Genomic DNA, 16,444 nt, shown 5'->3' with positions numbered 1-16,444 from the left:
GTGGCAGAAGGGTCTGGTTCCCGTGGCTGACGAAGACGTACATCGCTTGTGTATGCCACTTACAAGGCTGAGTTTTACATATGAAACTGGCTTGCTATTCAAAGGAATGCATTTGTCATGAAATATCAATACAGAATTTGCCACTGTACTTGAGCTTGCAATTCTGTCTTTTGGTAGTACCATTCCTCTTGCAAAGCTTGCATTTCTTTGGTTTTCTCCTTCTGGAAACTTGCAAGAGGCAGCCTGTCTTCTTTTTTTGATGTAACTCCAGACTCCAGCCTTGAAGAAACAACATTAATCGTGTTAAGAGAAGAATACTAGGATATTTCAACAGAATAATGACCAGACATATCAAGTACATGGCTACCTCCTTCTGAAGGTTGTGGCCCTTGGGACTGCAGCCCCCCAACCTCAGTACCTTAGTTTCTCTCCATTTTGGGTACCCGGTAGAGCTGTTAGCTGCTCTCTGCCTTTTGCTCTCTCCTTAGGTGGTTTGGAAATGTCTTTCTGTCGTACAAATGCGTCCTGGGACTAAGGGATAAATGCAAAGACGACACTTCAGTTAAGGAGCTGTTACAGTTACTACAAAGTCTCCCCTAAGTTATTCTAATGCAGAATCATATATCATCCCCCCCCCCACCCTCCACCCAAGTTTTAGGTTCTCCATTGCCATTTGCTTTCCTGAATGAATATGGAAGAGATGATTCTCAAAGCAGTAGGCTGGCATTCCAAGCCAAGTGTGGCCAGGTACAACGGGGGGTCCCACTTCTTCCCAGCTTGGCTCACTTGCTGGGGGGGCGGGAGCAGGGCTGGTGTCAGAGTCCAGTGGGCCTTCAGCATCCTGCTGCCAGGGGCCTCCGCTCCCGCCAAAGCCCTCAACCAGTCGCCACCAAAGACCCCACCCTCCCTTACTGGCCCACCCACCCACCTGTTGCAGCCTCTGGCCTGCCCACCCATGCACCACTGCAGTTCCTTGCCCACTGCTGCCCGCCACCAAAGCTCCCCTGCACCTGCTGCTGCCTGAACCCCCACTCGCCTGCCACAGCCCCTTGCCCACCAGCAACCACAGCCTGCCCACAGCTGTCACCAGCACAGCCCTTCGCCCACCTGCCCGCTGCTTACAAGCCTCCTGCCCACCCATTCACCGGGTTTCACAGACTGCCCTGTGCCCTAATTGGCCATGTACCCTTCCAAAGGCAGCGTCTGATCACTGCTATCAAAATGCATATTTTTTTTCTTTTAAAATGGGGGCCGCGGGGCCTGCAAGCTTGGCCATGGCGCTTCTTTTCACCAGAGGGGCTGGCCAGGTGGGCAAGGAGGAGGAGGACAGCAGCTAAGACAGAGATGGGCCTTCTGAGCCTCTGGGCCCTTGGCAGCTGCCCACCCATGCCAACCCCTGATGCTAGGCCCGGGGTGGGGTAAGCATGGTGAAGCCCTCAACCAGACCATAAGCTCTGATACCTCAAGTGTTCTTCCCTGTGGGCCTCCACGCCTCTGTTCCCTGAGAATCAAAGATTCTTTGATCGATCTGAACCTCAGGACCAAGATAAGAATGACTGCAGCCCTCTGACTCATATTCCTTGTCAGTCACACAGGGAGACAGAATCAAATGTATTTTTCTTGATTTAGGTTGGCCCATAGCCAGGGATTCAGTGGTGGCAGAGCTTATGAGAACACGGGAAAGGGGGCGGGGTGGAATCATACCTGCAAAACTAAGCACTGAAGTAATCTAACATATAAGCATTAAACAGGGCTGAGCCAGAACTATCCATCTAGTTTGTTGTTGAAAACAACCTCCTTTTTTGTTTGGGTTAAGAGGCTCACTGATATTGTTATTATTGTTCCCAGGTGTTGGATACAAATAGTTGCTCACAGGGATCTGAACTGGAAGCCCTCAAGACTTGTTTAAAGCTCCCCAGGGAGCTGTGCAATCCATCTAGCCCACAAGCCAGGGAAGCTGCCCAACCCACCTAAGCAAACCTCCGGCAGGCCGACCTTGACTTACTCTAGGTCAGTTGCCTTCAGCCTTTTCAGACCCAGGACCCACCTTTATCCCACATGTGCAGCATGGGACCCACATCTTAATTTTGTGTCGCATATGTTACGATAAGTGCTGCTGGTGCAATGCACTTCTGTGTCCTGGCCCACCAGCTGAAGACAACCATGCCCTAAGGCAGTCTTTCCCAGCATGGTGCCATCCAGATGTTTTTGACTACAACTCCCAGGATCCATGTCCATTAGGAACGCTGCCTGTGGCTGATGGGAGTTGAAGTCCAAAACATCTGAAGGGCACCAGGTTGGGGAAGGCTGCCCTAGGGCACCTCTCCCCACCGGGTTCCTTTCAGTTGTGTTGGACTCCCAACTTCCATCATCTCCAGCCAGTGCAGCCAAAGGATCCCTTGCTCCAAAACCACCCAGTGTACTTGTTATCATCTAACTAAATTTCACATTTAAATGATACACATATCACATCCTGGATACAAAGTGGATGTCTGGCTCAGCTTTACGTGAACGATTCTGTGGCTCAATGTTGGGTAGGCAGTCTAGGCGACAGCACAAAAGAAATCAATTTCTGAAAAGATGATATAAGCAGAGTTGACCCCGAAGAGAGTTTCTAGTTATGTATGGCATCTGCTCTACCTATTTCTTTTGGTCGCCACATAGCATCAGAGGGGATGTAATGCCAAGGGCAGGATCCAATGGTGCCCTTTTGTGGGCGGCCAGGTCTGCTGTTCCCAGCGTGCGCTGGGAACATGCGCGGCCCCTGGTGCTGGCGGCTGCGATGCAGCACTTCTGGCGACAAGCCTAAAAACAAGCAGAGATACTCATTTCTGGAAGGGACAGGTCACGCCCCTTCCAGAAACTAGCGTTTTTCCTAATTTCAGGGCATGCCCCTGTAAGTGCTGCATTGCCGCCACCCATTGCATAGGGGCTGCCCCTGCGTGATTCTGCCCTTTGGATCTCTGAACTATGACCGAGACTAAGGACCAGGCTTGCTGGCCATGATGGGACTTATGCTTCAGCACAGCTGGAGAGCACCCAGTTGGAGAAGGCTGCCCTAGGTCAGGGCTCTCCCAGCCTGTGTGACTGCAGGGCCAGGCTCCCTATGAGCAGCATCAGGTGTCCCAGGTATGGATGGAAAATAACAGCAAGAGTTTCGGTGCTTGCATAATTCGCACAATACCTTCATAAAATAAGCCCTGATGGACCAGATCACTTAGTCCACCATTCTTTTTCCAACAGTGGTCAACCAGATGCCTCTGGGAAGCCCAAAAACAGAGTAGGAAGGCAACAGTCCTTCCCTTGTTATATGGTTCATAGCAACCAATATTCAGAGATACAATGCCACATACTTTGAACAGAACAGATATACTAGCGATCAATGAAAAATCCTCATCGAACATGTAAATTTTGACGCAAAACAGAACCACCACCACCCAAATTCAGCTCAGCCCTAATACTGAATAGTTTTAATGAAATAAAATGCCATTTTCATTATCAAAAAAAGGCCAGGTGACCAGGATTATTTATTTATTTAGGGCATTAATTAGCCAGTCTTCAGCCAATGTTGTTACAGAGAGCCTTCCAGAATAAAAACAATGAAATACACAACACTAAAACACATCAAAAACAAAGCAGCAATACATTTCCAGCAAAACATGAAGCCTATCAATCTAAAAGACTTGGACAAATAAAAAGTTTCACCTGGTGCCAAAAAGAAAACAAAGAGGGCACCAGGTCAGCTTCATTGAGGAGGAACTTCCAGAAGTGAAGTGGTGCAACTGACAAGATCCTGTCTTTGTCATCACCCACCTTACTTCGGATGATATGGAGACATGGAGCAGGGCTTCAAAGGTCAATCTGAATGTCCAGGTAGGTTCGTATAGAAAGAGGTGGACCTTGAGGTACACAGTTCCCAAACTGCTTAGAGCTTTAAAGGTTAAAACTAGCTTTGAATTCTTCTTGGAGACAGAACATGAGCCAGTATAACCATTTCAAAACCGGTGAGATATGTTCCACACACCAAGTCCCAGGTAATAGTAGTGCTGACATATTTTGTGCTAATTTTGGTTTCTGAACAGTCTTCAGAGGCAGCTCCACATACAACCCATAGCAGTAGTCTACCCCAGATGTTAACATTGAATGGATAACTGTGGCTAGCCTATCTCTGCCCAAGACAGGCTGGCACTCTAGTCTTAGCTGGTCAAAGGTGCTCCATGCCACAGAGGTCTCTTGGATCTCCAAAGATAGGGCCAGTTCCCAAACTCAAAACTTTTTATTTCAAGTGGAAAGCAACTCCATGAAGAATAGTCTCAACACAGCCTCCCAGCCCAGACAAACTACTGATCCACAACACCACCATCTTGTCTGGATTGAGCTTCAGTTTTTTGACCTCCATCCAGAGCAGCAATCCACAAGCACCACCATCTTGAACCAACCATCCAGATACAAATGGAACCACCATAATATGATGTCTTCAGTTTCCATCCCAAACAGCTGATCTATAAGGATACCATGATTGATAGTACTGAATGCCACCCAAGGGCCCAGGAGAATTGAAAGGGTTACACACCCTCTCCTTACATAGGTCATTCATATGGGCAACCAAACCAACCCAGGTCTCAAACCAGTTTGAATTAGATCAAATTAGCCTAAGAGTACCTGGAATTGCCCAGCCACCAATTGCTCAAGTATCTTGCCTGAAAAGGCTATACTGGTGAAAATGTGTCTAATACCAAAAATAAATGAATGAATTAATAAATAAATAAAGGCCCCCATGGAAAATAAATGAAGCTATGGATAACTGGAGCAAAATGTCTCCAATCTTTTAGGCACAGGCAAAGTTTGTCCTGATTTTATATGCCTTTAATGGCTTTTAGTGGTATTTGGAGTCTCAGCAATTTGTTTTTTATCTTTGTTTTAACTGCTGTTTTTATTGGCTGTTTTTATTAGTTGCTTGTTCTGCTGTTTTTATTGTGGGTTTTTATCTTTTGTTTTTGTATTTTCATCTTTTTACTGTAAGCCCTTTTAGGGCCACTGTGCAAATGGCTGTATAGAAATATGCTATACGTATGAATAAATAACCTGACAAGAATGGGAAGGATCATACAATAAAAAAATAAAAACAAACATAAAGGTGCTGGGATCCTTCTTTTTTCCTTTCAAAATTGGCCTGAAGGGCTGCTGATGGTTTTTAATCTCTTCTCTTTGAGTAGATGTGAAGCACATTAATGTTAATGTACCTCCTGGGTGCTGCTGCTGCTTCTACACATAGTGAGTGGAAGTTGCACAGAATAACTGAAAAGCAAACTGTTAGGGATTAACACTTCATATTTCCCTAGTTAAAAGAAAAATGCACTTCTCGCCACCCTTTCTGTGAATCAAACATATATAGAAAAAACTGAGCATCTGAACTCCAGTTGTGCTTAGTAGGTTAGGAAGCTACTTGGGGTGGGGGGGAGAGAGAGACACCAATGATTCAAAACACTGTGAATGCCAGCGTAAAACCAAATTAACCGGGAACAGATTACCGCAGCAAGTCAAACTAAGGCTAGAGACAGACCATAGCCTTTTCAAAGATTTGAAAGCAGTTTGAAAGAAGGACAGCTGCTTGTGGTATATATGATCACTTCGCTTCCGCCCTGGTAAGCAGTGCCTGCAGTTTTTGGAATTGATTCAAGAACCTGAAACACTGGCTTGACCAGAAGCAATAAAGGGGTAAAATAACTGGGATGTACACTAGGGTGAGCAGAAGACAGATTGTGACTCACCAGTGGACTACTGGGTAATTTCCAGTGGTCAAGAGTACATCCTGAGGATCAGTTAACTGGTTAGTTGTGCCTTAACTGTTAAGAGATCCTGAGTATGCATTCTTGACTTTGTACATTTAAGACACATCAGTGGAGTACAGTAAAAAAAAAAAAAAAAGACCACAAGAGTCATTTTGTGCACTGGTGCACATAATGGGCAGTGGTTCCTCTCTTAAAGCACTTTTATCTTTCTTCAAAACAAAACCAAGCATTATTATCTGTCTCCAGCCTAAATGTCTTGGGGCCAAAACAGACATTACTTTAAATCTGTGCCTAGCAGCTGCGTGTTTTGTTCATTTTTACTTTAGTTTAGGCACAGGGCCCCCAATCTGGATCTTAACACCCCCCCAACCTGGTAGGATCCCAATCCCTGCATCTCCTCTAGAGTAAAAATGAAAAAGATGTAGCAGATTGATAACAGTTTTAAAATAATGTCTGTTTGTCCCTCAGAGTAAACTATATGGTGAGAGTTTCAGACAAAATCAATGACATAAAATCAACATTACAATGTTTTAGCTGCTTCAGCTGGAATGTGAAAGTGTTCAAGCACATTCTAAATCTCATTTGTTCTCACACACTCAAGACCTAGTTTGCATGTAACAACAAGCCACTGTAGGTTAATTTACCTGTGGGCCTTGTAGGCCAGGGTGGGTTGTTGGTTAACAAACCACCTACAACCCCCAAACAACCCCAGCTTGCATTTTAAAAATGTCAGCCAGCACACAACAACAAGGCCTTGCGGGTAAATTAACCCATGGTGGCTTGTCGTCATGTGCGAACAGGAATCTTTGTTCCAGGGCCTGGTTTGTATCCAAACACGAGTGTGTGAGTGAGTGTGTGTGTGTGTGTGTGTGTGAGAGAGAGAGAGAGAGAGAGAGAGAGAAAGAGAGGTTCTTTCAGAAGAGAAATGACACTTATTAGTAGTGGTCTCTTGATGCCCCTGATGCTGGATCAACAACTCATCTGTCTGCAACCTGCATAGCTCAACCATTATCACCAAAACCAATGAACAAACAGCTATATAGCTTGTCTACTATATTAAACACAGGAAGCACAATTTGCCTAGAAGCTCTTCTATGTAAGCTTCATTGGGGCTTGTGATGGAGGACTTCCTGGCAGATTGTGCCCTTAGGAAGCACCCATAAACACAACAAAAGACCACCAAGGGAACTGAACAGTACCTGCGTCACTTAGCTGACTGCATCTTTCAGAATTTAGTGTCGGAATTGTAGCTAGAGGGAGTGTGGAGGGATACAGACAGACTTATTCTTGATCTCACTGAGGTCTCACAGGGCACTTTTTACACACACAGAAAGAATGGTTAATGGTGTAATGTGTTGTATAAGTGCCTATAGCTTTACATTTTATAACTTATTGTTTGTGTCATGCCACTGGAATTGTTTTCTAGTTGCTCCATGAAGAATACGTTTGCACCTGAAACACATTTGGTACAGTGATAATCTGGAGTAATTCTTCAAATAAATAGCACAATTTTTCCTAGCATTTTTAGAGGTTCGCCTAATTGTTTGCCAGTATAATTTGTACCCCTCATTTCCTTCTTCTGGGGGTGTCAACTTTCCAATAAACACTTTGTTCCTTATAAACCATACACCTACACTTGCAGTCTCCCTGTCTCTGCTTGTTTTGGTCTTGATACATCTGTTTCCATGAAACTTGGACTTTAAAGAGACGTGGGCTGACAAAACGTATACTGCACTTGTAACCCGTTAGGCATGATAACAGTATGGGGTGCTTCTGAAAATAAATACACTTTTTTCTATCACTTGTTGAGGTTAGCTTCATTGTTCGTTAGCTTGATGATTAGATCTATAATGTGTATGCGGGGGGTAGAGGAAAGATGAGGAAGGCAGCACCAAAGTGATCACGTTTCTAGCTTGACTGAGAGCCAGCACTCTAGACAGCATGTGCTTCTTTTAAAGCACATGCCTCATGAATGTCTCTTCCTGCTTAAATAGACAACTGCGCCCCCTCCCCAGGAAAGCAATATGTCACAGGAAACCACTTTCCTAAGAGGTCCACGGTACAAGTGTGCAAATTATGATTGCCAGGAGTTTTTGCATGTTTATTGTGACACAATGTGAACTGAAAAGTTTAATATCTCAGAACAGACATCAGAACTGTTTTTCTTTGACAGCCATTTCTGATCGATCATTCACTGGTGCCCAGTGTGCTGTAGCCTTTAGCCTTAAATTATGCCAACCTTGGTATGGAATTAACAGGGCTGGCCCAAAACATTTTTCTGCCTGAGGCAGGGTGGACTGATTTAACCCCCTCCCCATTTCACCCCATTCCAGCAAACTGTTGCGGAGTTATTGCTCTCTCTCTCTCTCTCTCTCTCTCTCTCACACACACACACACACACACATACACCTTTCTCCATCTCTGGGCACTTTCTCCCTGCTTGCAATGACAGGCTCCCCAGACCTCACCAGATTGGAGAAGTAACTTTACATAACATCAAAGAAGCAACTTTACACAATATTGGAGATGGGATTTAACACAACAATGGAGAAGGAAAGTAATGCAAACATCAGAGAAGTCCATCATCATGTAGGCGATTTTCTGGTGAAATGGGAGTGCAGGGTGATTCTGAAAGCTGGAAAGGCTCAATGAGGTCACAGCCAAGTGAAAGACACACACCTGGGCAGAACTATCATGCCGAACTAAATGCGGAGGATAGGGGCACACAGAGCAGAGAACCTGAATTAAAGAAATAAAACAGAATAAAAGTAGTCTCAGAAAATCCGGCTTTTCCACTGGAAATCTCTGAGATAGCTACAGATTGGTCACAACATCATCTGCTGCCAATGACCTCAAAATGCTTCCAGTTCGCAGCAAATTTCCCGTGAGGACAGCCCCTTGATCAACGTCTTTAAAATATTCCCATATGGGGCCATTTTATGAATAGTATGAATAGTAACCATTCTAACCAAACCAATACTGTGCAGGATCTCTATAACGAAGCTGTGAATTAGTTACTTCCTAAGGCAATAAAGCAAACAACAGAGAATCAGAGCCTTGAGACTGCACTTAACTTAGGGAATTGGGTTTTAAACTGTGCCATTTCAGTTGAGATCTCTGAAAGTACTGATGTGGGCAGTCAGAGGGCAAGCCTCATTCAGCACAATTGGATTTACTTCTGAGGAGACACTAATGCGTTTGTGCAGCAGTGGGAAACACACAGGAAACACCCCTTGACCAGGGTCATGGTGAAAGGCACACCCTGGGCAGGGCTAGCAGACCTGAGGTCAATGTGGGCTTGGGCCACACAACAGCTATACTGTGGAGAACCCAACTTGAGGAAAACAATTGGACTTTAAGCAGTCTCAGGAAATCCAGTTTTCCTTGATAAGCTCCGGGGTGGCTGCTGGGTGGATACGATGTTACATATTCCTAACGACCTCAACACGCAGCCGGCTTGGAGTAAATTGCTGGTGGAAACAGGCCCTGAGTCTCCTACTTAATTGGTAGTTTTCAATGGACAAAGCAAATTTCTAGGTTAGAACCTGGCAGTCCTAATTATAACTGTGTTTGACAAGTACAATGTAAATAGACAAAGCCCCTGTATCCAGGAATGAAATTTCAAATCTGCAGGGAGGGCATTTCTGTTTGTGTGTGTGGGGGGGGGGGGTAGAAGTCACAAGTTCTGAAAGCCTAGGGGCCCAACTCTGATCCTCTGGGGGTCCCAATTGAGTCCTTTGGGATCCCCCAGAAGGCCATGCCCTCCTCCCGCAACCACCAATTGTTTGGTGGTGTCCTGGCTTTTGTGCAGTTCTCCCCCAGTTCTAAAAGGTTAAAATGCATCTCCTAAGGCTTATGGGGCCAAACTAAATGTTTGTCTAATCAAGCATAGTGGAGCTACACATGATAGTTTTATTTAACTTCATGTCAGCATGTGAGACACTGATTTGGATTGGGACCATGGTCCTCCAGGGTGTGCATGCGCTTGAATCTTCCCCCATCCATCTTTGTCCCTGAATTCCACCCTCTTTGGGAGAAGGGGATAAAACAAGAACAACAAAAAAGCCTCCATTGGAGTCAATTGAGGTTTTGTTTTTTTAATATCCACCCCCTCTGCAGGAGGGGTGAGATTTTAGGACAAAAATGGGTGGGGGAAGGTTTAACCCTTCCTCCAGGAGCGCCATGGTCCCAATCTGAATCAGAGCCACACGCACTTACACGAAGGTAAGTAAAACTATCACGCATAGCTCCACTACTCATGATTAGATGAACATTTGGCCTCCCTAACCCAGCCCTGGTCTCCCCACTTTGGGTCACCACCAACCCCCTTAGCCCAGCCACCCTGCTCCTCCTCCAGCCCCATCGGCTAGTCCCCAGCCTTCCTGCAACTTCCCCTTAAGAGATATCTCTGGCTTACTATTCCAGGAAAATGTGGTCACTGTCGTTGTCTCGTCACACAGAAGGACAGCCTTTAATTACTGATTTCCTTCCTTTTTTCTTTGCTTTTGAAATAGTGAAATAGTACTATTTTACCTCCCCACCCACACACACAAATTTGCTTTTTAGACGAAATCAGTAAGTAAAGTCTTCCTCCAAAGAGACTTTAACTACTGATTTCCTCTTATGATTTTGTGGTGAGGAGGTGAAATCATACTATTTCAAATGCAAAGAAAAAAGGAAGGAAATCAGTAATTAAAGGCTCTCCTTCTGTGTGAACAGAAAGTGACAGGGACCATGTGACCAAAGGAAACAGAAGCTGACACTGGGACAAGAAACAGAGGGCGTTTAAGGGGCAAATAAGAGGCCATTTATCATTAATCCCCCAGCCGGGATCAACAGGAAGCAATAAAAGTAGCTGAACTTGCAAATAATAAACTTGTAATTTAAGTTTTTGAATAGAACTTAATATAAGTAAACTTTATAGGAAGATCTTAGCCATGGGAAGGGCACTGCTAGATAATACAGCTGTGTGGAACTTTCTTTTTAATTCAAAATAATTGTGGAAAAGCAGCCCTCAGCACTGCTAAAGTACTCAAGTATGGGAACATTTTAGGTTACAATATAAAGCCAAAAATAGTTGGCCTGGCCCTTTAATGATCCACAGTGAATGCTCCTTACCTCTTGTTGCCTCTCACAGGTTTTTCTAGAATGAGATTTAAGAAATTCTGCATATTTGGGGATGTCCCGGTTTTGTCTGATGAATGTTTCTAGCTTTAAGACCTAAATTAGCAAGAGAAAAATAGGTTTCCAAAAGGTGCAGGCCATGGGAAATATGCACTGATTAAACACGTGCTTGTCTGACATAATCCCAAATGTCCCTTGTCCCTCAGCTGAACCCAATTCACCTGTCATTATCAGCAAGGCAGCTCTGCAACAGGCTATTTTAAATATTAAAATATATGTATACAAGAGGTCTGCAGCCACTGGCTGACAAATTCCAACACACACACATTCCTTCCGCCCTCTACACCACCTGCCACCTAGTTAACCAATCAATAAACCCCTTGGAGAATCTCCCTTTCTCTCCTGTCTCTCTCTATTGCACCGCTTCCTTTTCCATCTTCCTTCTCTCTCCCTCACTCTCCATTTCAATCATTCTTCTCCTGATGCATATGCTGTCTGTGGCGAGGTCAACTGCCACAAGCACAAGACGATATAAAATTTATCCCAGGCAATGAATTTCCCTTTTGCACTGAAGTCACTTACAGTTGGTTGAGAATTAATGACAAGTGCAGTTCTTTTTAAAGGATTGCTCTACAACCTTCATGGGAGATAAACTGTAACGTTTTTGTATCCCTGATCATTTGAATAGCAGGAAATAAAAACTTCTCTCCATAAAGGTTTAAAATATAATGGGGAAACAACAGCTTGAAAAGAGGAAATATCTTTTTTTCTAGCACCATACACATAGCTCTTAGCATTTTTAAAAAATAAATTTTTATTTGCCTGCTTTACACTAATGAGTTGCCTGATTGACATTGACGATGATATTTTGCTTGTATATAGCACAAGAAAGCACTTCACATTCCTTATCGCAGCACTCCTAACAAGCACCCTATAGGGTAGGTAGTCTCACGTTTTGATTTTTTCAGATGATCCTGTATATTACCTTTTTTTGGTTTTTAACAAGAATTCTGGCTACAGTTCTGAATATCCAGAGAATACTAACTAGATATAATGCCATAAGCAAGACACAGATCTGATTATTACTAGAGTTTTACAGGCTCTGATCACTGATCCATCTAGCCATTTCTCTAGCAGCAACCAGAATATAAAAATACATAACAGAGGAAGAGCATAAAACAGCTAAATGGCAATAACGGTGTGTTTATTTTACTGCCATTCTCTCAACAGTTTCTGCAAGCCTAATGTTTATTTATTTGTTGTAGATTTAGGCCCCATCTGTAAGTATAAAATGTATAACGGCAGCTAACAATAAAAACAAGTATGACACTCATTATTAAAACATGGCAAATTTAAAAACAGAACAAAAGATAAAACAATTTTAGCTAATGTTTAAAAAAGGGAAAAAATGAGAATTTTGGCCTGGTCGCAAAAAAGACATGAGCTGGCATCAAGCTAACCTACCTGGGAGAGCATTCCAAATCGAAGTGCTACACCTGGAAAAAACCCACCCCATCCTCTAATGGCAAGGTCACCCAGGCCCCATCTACATGGGTTATTCTGGTTCTACTCCACCCCAAAATTGATAGTGTCAGATGATGCACGCTGCTCTCCATAGGTAGCCTGGCATTTCTTGCCCGAAATCCTGTTTTTTTTCAAACTCATTTTCTGTCAGATTTTCCTGTCACAGTGGCTTTAGTGCTGTTCAGGAGTCTGTGTGACCTCAGCTGGCTTCAGCATGGGCTAGTGGAAGCGGCACTGATTGGCGGAAGGGAAAGTAGCGTGGGGCAGGGGTGGGGGGAGAGCAGAGGGGTAAACATGTCTACCTGGAAGTAGGTCATTGCCTTCCGTTCCACATAGCTGCCTCTCACTTTATAAATAGTTGAGCTTGGGGCAGGGGCAGGGCAGGGGGGGATCCAGCCCTGCTGTTTTGAAACTGTGCAGATACGCAGGAGCACAGCTGAGAAATGGTGGACGCCTGTTGATTCGAAGCTGCACAGCTAAGAAAGGGTGGGTGCCGGGGCGGATGATTTGCATGAACATGTACTCAGATGCACTACATTGAGCCCGTGTTTGTGGGGATGGGGGGAAGCCTGTGGATTAGGCAGTCAATATACATCAAAGACAGTGTGCTAGTCGCTCTCCCTCCTCACCAGCTCCGCACTCTCTGCTCTCAGCGCCTCTTGCACTCCCACTCATTCTGCTCAGTCTCTGGGTGGTGGCAATTGCCTGCTTGCCTGCCCGCCTCTTAAATGTGTGTGTCTGTATGTGGGGTATAAGGGTTTGTCATGAACATCTACTCGTAAGCAAGTCCTCCACTGCACTTCGTTGAACATGTGAGGGAGGAGGAGCAAGCCTCCGCTCATGGGCTGCCCTGCACCTACGCAATTGTGGCCGTTCATTTCTACTTGCAGCTGGGCTCACCCGCCCCACCCCAACTAATGCGGCTTCAGTTCCCATATACACTTCAAAAGTGGAGGACTACAGCACCACGTGTACCAGGGAAAGAGCTAATTCAATTCTGTGACAATGCGGATTTTGCCCAAATTGCTTCTCAAAGCGTTTCCGTTTAGATTGGCCCCCAGAGGAGGGCTCTGGTGACACTCTTAATGCATAGGCAGGTACATGCAGGAGGTTCTTGGTGGTTCTTGAGGTACCAGGTCCCAAGATATTTAGGGCTGTAAAATCAGGGCCATGTTCAAGATGCTTATGAATCCCAACAAGAATCTTTCGGTAGCAAAAAAGATTAAAATCCCTTTTATTCTCAAAGATGGATTTATGCTTCACATACCTCCAGAGAACAGTCTTGAAGCTTTCCATTTACTGCTTCTTTCTCCTTCTGTAGCTGCCTTATCTCATTTTCATATTTCCTTTTTAATTCTTCTAACTGTATCTGAACCTCCTAAAATGGAGAAATTACGCAGTCATCATGATGGAATATTATAGAGCCAAACTATGCCCCAGAGGCATAAAGTGTTTAACACATAAAACAAATATACATACCTATGCAACACTGATATACTGAACTGCATGGAATGAAGGAAACCTGCCCCTCATTTCTCAGTTATGGGAGAAAGTTACCTTTCCACCGCTAGAAAATAAAATCAACTGCCCAACGGTATGAAGTGAAGGCTTCAGCCTCGCTACCTTTTGGGAAAGGCTAGGCCAGATGCATTTTAGGACCAGTGGCATTCCTGTGAAGGAATTTTGTAGTTCTAAACATATATACCAAAGTAAATTCCTGCATTCATGTTCTACAGCATTCCTTGGTGTTGTGTTTAGGGAAACTGCAGTTTGACTTATTAGGGAATAAACCCCACTGAACATAGTGTGACTTGTTTCTGAGGAGGCATGGATTGCACTGATAGCTAGAGAGATTTGTTGAGGCAAGTCATCAAAAGAACAGACAACGATAAACTCATACTAGAATACTTCTCCCTGAATCACTGTGATCCCCAAATTTTAAGCCATTTATACATAATCAGTATAATTAGGATTGCCAGGTTGCAACTTGGAGAAGACACTTATATTTTTAGAAGGCCAGATCTATAGCCACTGTGGAAGTGCACATCTCACAGTCTTTACTTTGTAGAAAAAGAGGTGTACAGCTCAAGTCTGGCTGGAAACCTTGCCTTCTGGTCCTAATCTCTGATCGGCGAGGGGTCTTTGTAGTTGCTCAGAGTGTGCTTGGCACTTAATCAGGGACATTTTCATAAATTCTTGATCCATATACATTAAAGGGTTGAGCCTGGCATTAAAAGCAGATGTAAGGGCTGAGCCCCAGCACTATTTAAGACCTGGAGTTGCATCCCTCACTGCCAAACAGCAGCTGAGGTATAAAGAGGCTGATTGAAGAGAATTATACATTTGAATCGGAAGAAGACGTCCCCTGAGGTAAGATCTGGTGGCTGTCTCAGATTTTGAAAGCCATTATGGATGGCAGAGCAGGAAACAAACAGATCTGACCCACCACAACCCACAAGGAAGTTCAAGTCAAATTTTCTGGGCTAGCACATGTATAATTACCAAAGCTGGGAGGTACCACACTGATACATAAGTCACCTATTTAAACTTCTGAGCCTTGAACTGAGTGCATATATCTCACAAAGTTCAGTGGGAATCTACAACAGTTGCATGCTCATCTACAGCGGAAAGAGCTGAACATTCACCTTGTATGGATTTCCTTAGGATATCTGTATTTAGAGCTTGCTAGCATGCTCACTCTTCCTATTTAGACTGACTTGCTGACTAAATACAATTCAGTCTGATCTTGAAAGTCTGCAAACACACAGAGAGAGGAAGTGCCAATTACATGGCCTTCATCCCCAGTGGTGCCCTATAAATTTTAAAACAGAATGATTTAAGATAATTCAGAGCAACCAAGCAAGGATCCAAATACTGAACAGAAGCAATAAAAAGGATAGCTGTAACGCCCACAGAGGGCATAACTGACAGTGGGAAATTTAGATTTAATCAAAGGAAAGCTGCAGCAAGTGACTTTTCAAGGTGTGAAACAGTTTTTTTCAATAACACCCAGAAGGCAATGAGATCCTACTCAGTTAGGGAGGAAAATGCTCTTGATATTCCTGGACACAGCAGTAAGATTCTCAAAAGGAAAATATTAGGAAAAACCTGGGTCTTCACAGGCCTTTTTGTCCCAGCGTTGCTAGGCTACATCCTTTGCTCCAGGGCAGTCTCACTTACTGTTGCAAGTGAATAGGAACTCTCCAGAATTTGTTGTTACAGAAATGCAGTGTACCTCTGTAGTGCCTTCCCCCTACCTCATTAGGACACTGAAAACCAGAGATGGGATACTTGTGACCCTCCAGATGTTTTGGCATACATCTCCCATCAGCCCTAGCCAGAATAGCCAATGGTGAGGGATCATGGAAGTTGTAAGCCAAAACACCCAGAGGCCCATAAGTTGCCCACCTCTGCTGTACACCACATTAATGGCTGTCAAAATGTCCACCAATGGTGGGATGAGTAATGACACGTGTCCTTAAAGATGGGCCGTAGCTGAATGGATGGGCAAATGTCAGCCCCAATTTTCTTCTCCACTTTTGTTTCTCTTGGCCTGTGAATCTCTGTGGGTTTTTGCAGGGGCTGGCCAGGATGGGGCACAAATCACAGCTCATGATGGTGCGACAGGTAGGGTCAATATTATTATTATTAGCTGTAGTACTACTAGTAGTATATGTATTAGTTGCTCTTCTGTGTGAAATATTCTCAAAGCCATGTGCAATATATACATTTAACACAAATTAATTGACCATCACACTAAAAACACTAAAACGTCTGAAGCCATAAAATAACTTAAGCAATGTTTCCTATGCTTCTGATACGCACACTTGCTTTCTGAATAAAGAGTAGAGCGACATTTCATTCTTACACCTCTAAACCACTTTTCTTTTAGCACCTGTAAGAGTAAGAGCTGCCCACCTTCAGAGCATCCCATCTCCTGTGCTTCTCACTCTGCTGGCTGTGCCTCTTGACTTGAAGGAGGCAAGACCAGAATAGAAAATCAT

The 16,444-nt window shown here is 44.1% G+C and overlaps 1 protein-coding gene across 1 annotated transcript in view; it reads right to left on the bottom strand.

Annotated features, from left to right (window-relative positions):
* The window catches only part of FAM184B (family with sequence similarity 184 member B), a 73,464-nt gene that overhangs the window by 16,351 nt on the left and 40,669 nt on the right, over positions 1-16,444 (bottom strand). The window contains exons 5-8 of the mRNA XM_084860346.1: positions 13,708-13,818; positions 10,911-11,012; positions 419-531; positions 150-279 (exon numbers count right to left, since the gene is read on the bottom strand). Coding sequence (XP_084716472.1) covers positions 150-279; positions 419-531; positions 10,911-11,012; positions 13,708-13,818 — 456 coding nt within the window. The remainder of the gene's footprint in view (positions 1-149; positions 280-418; positions 532-10,910; positions 11,013-13,707; positions 13,819-16,444) is intronic.

The sequence above is a fragment of the Heloderma suspectum genome, chromosome 5 (assembly GCF_057233095.1).
Source record: "Heloderma suspectum isolate Gila_16-S chromosome 5, 16-S_ref, whole genome shotgun sequence".
In the NCBI taxonomy this organism is placed as follows: Eukaryota; Metazoa; Chordata; class Lepidosauria; order Squamata; family Helodermatidae; genus Heloderma; species Heloderma suspectum.
This window is presented reverse-complemented; position numbering and strand designations above follow the sequence as displayed.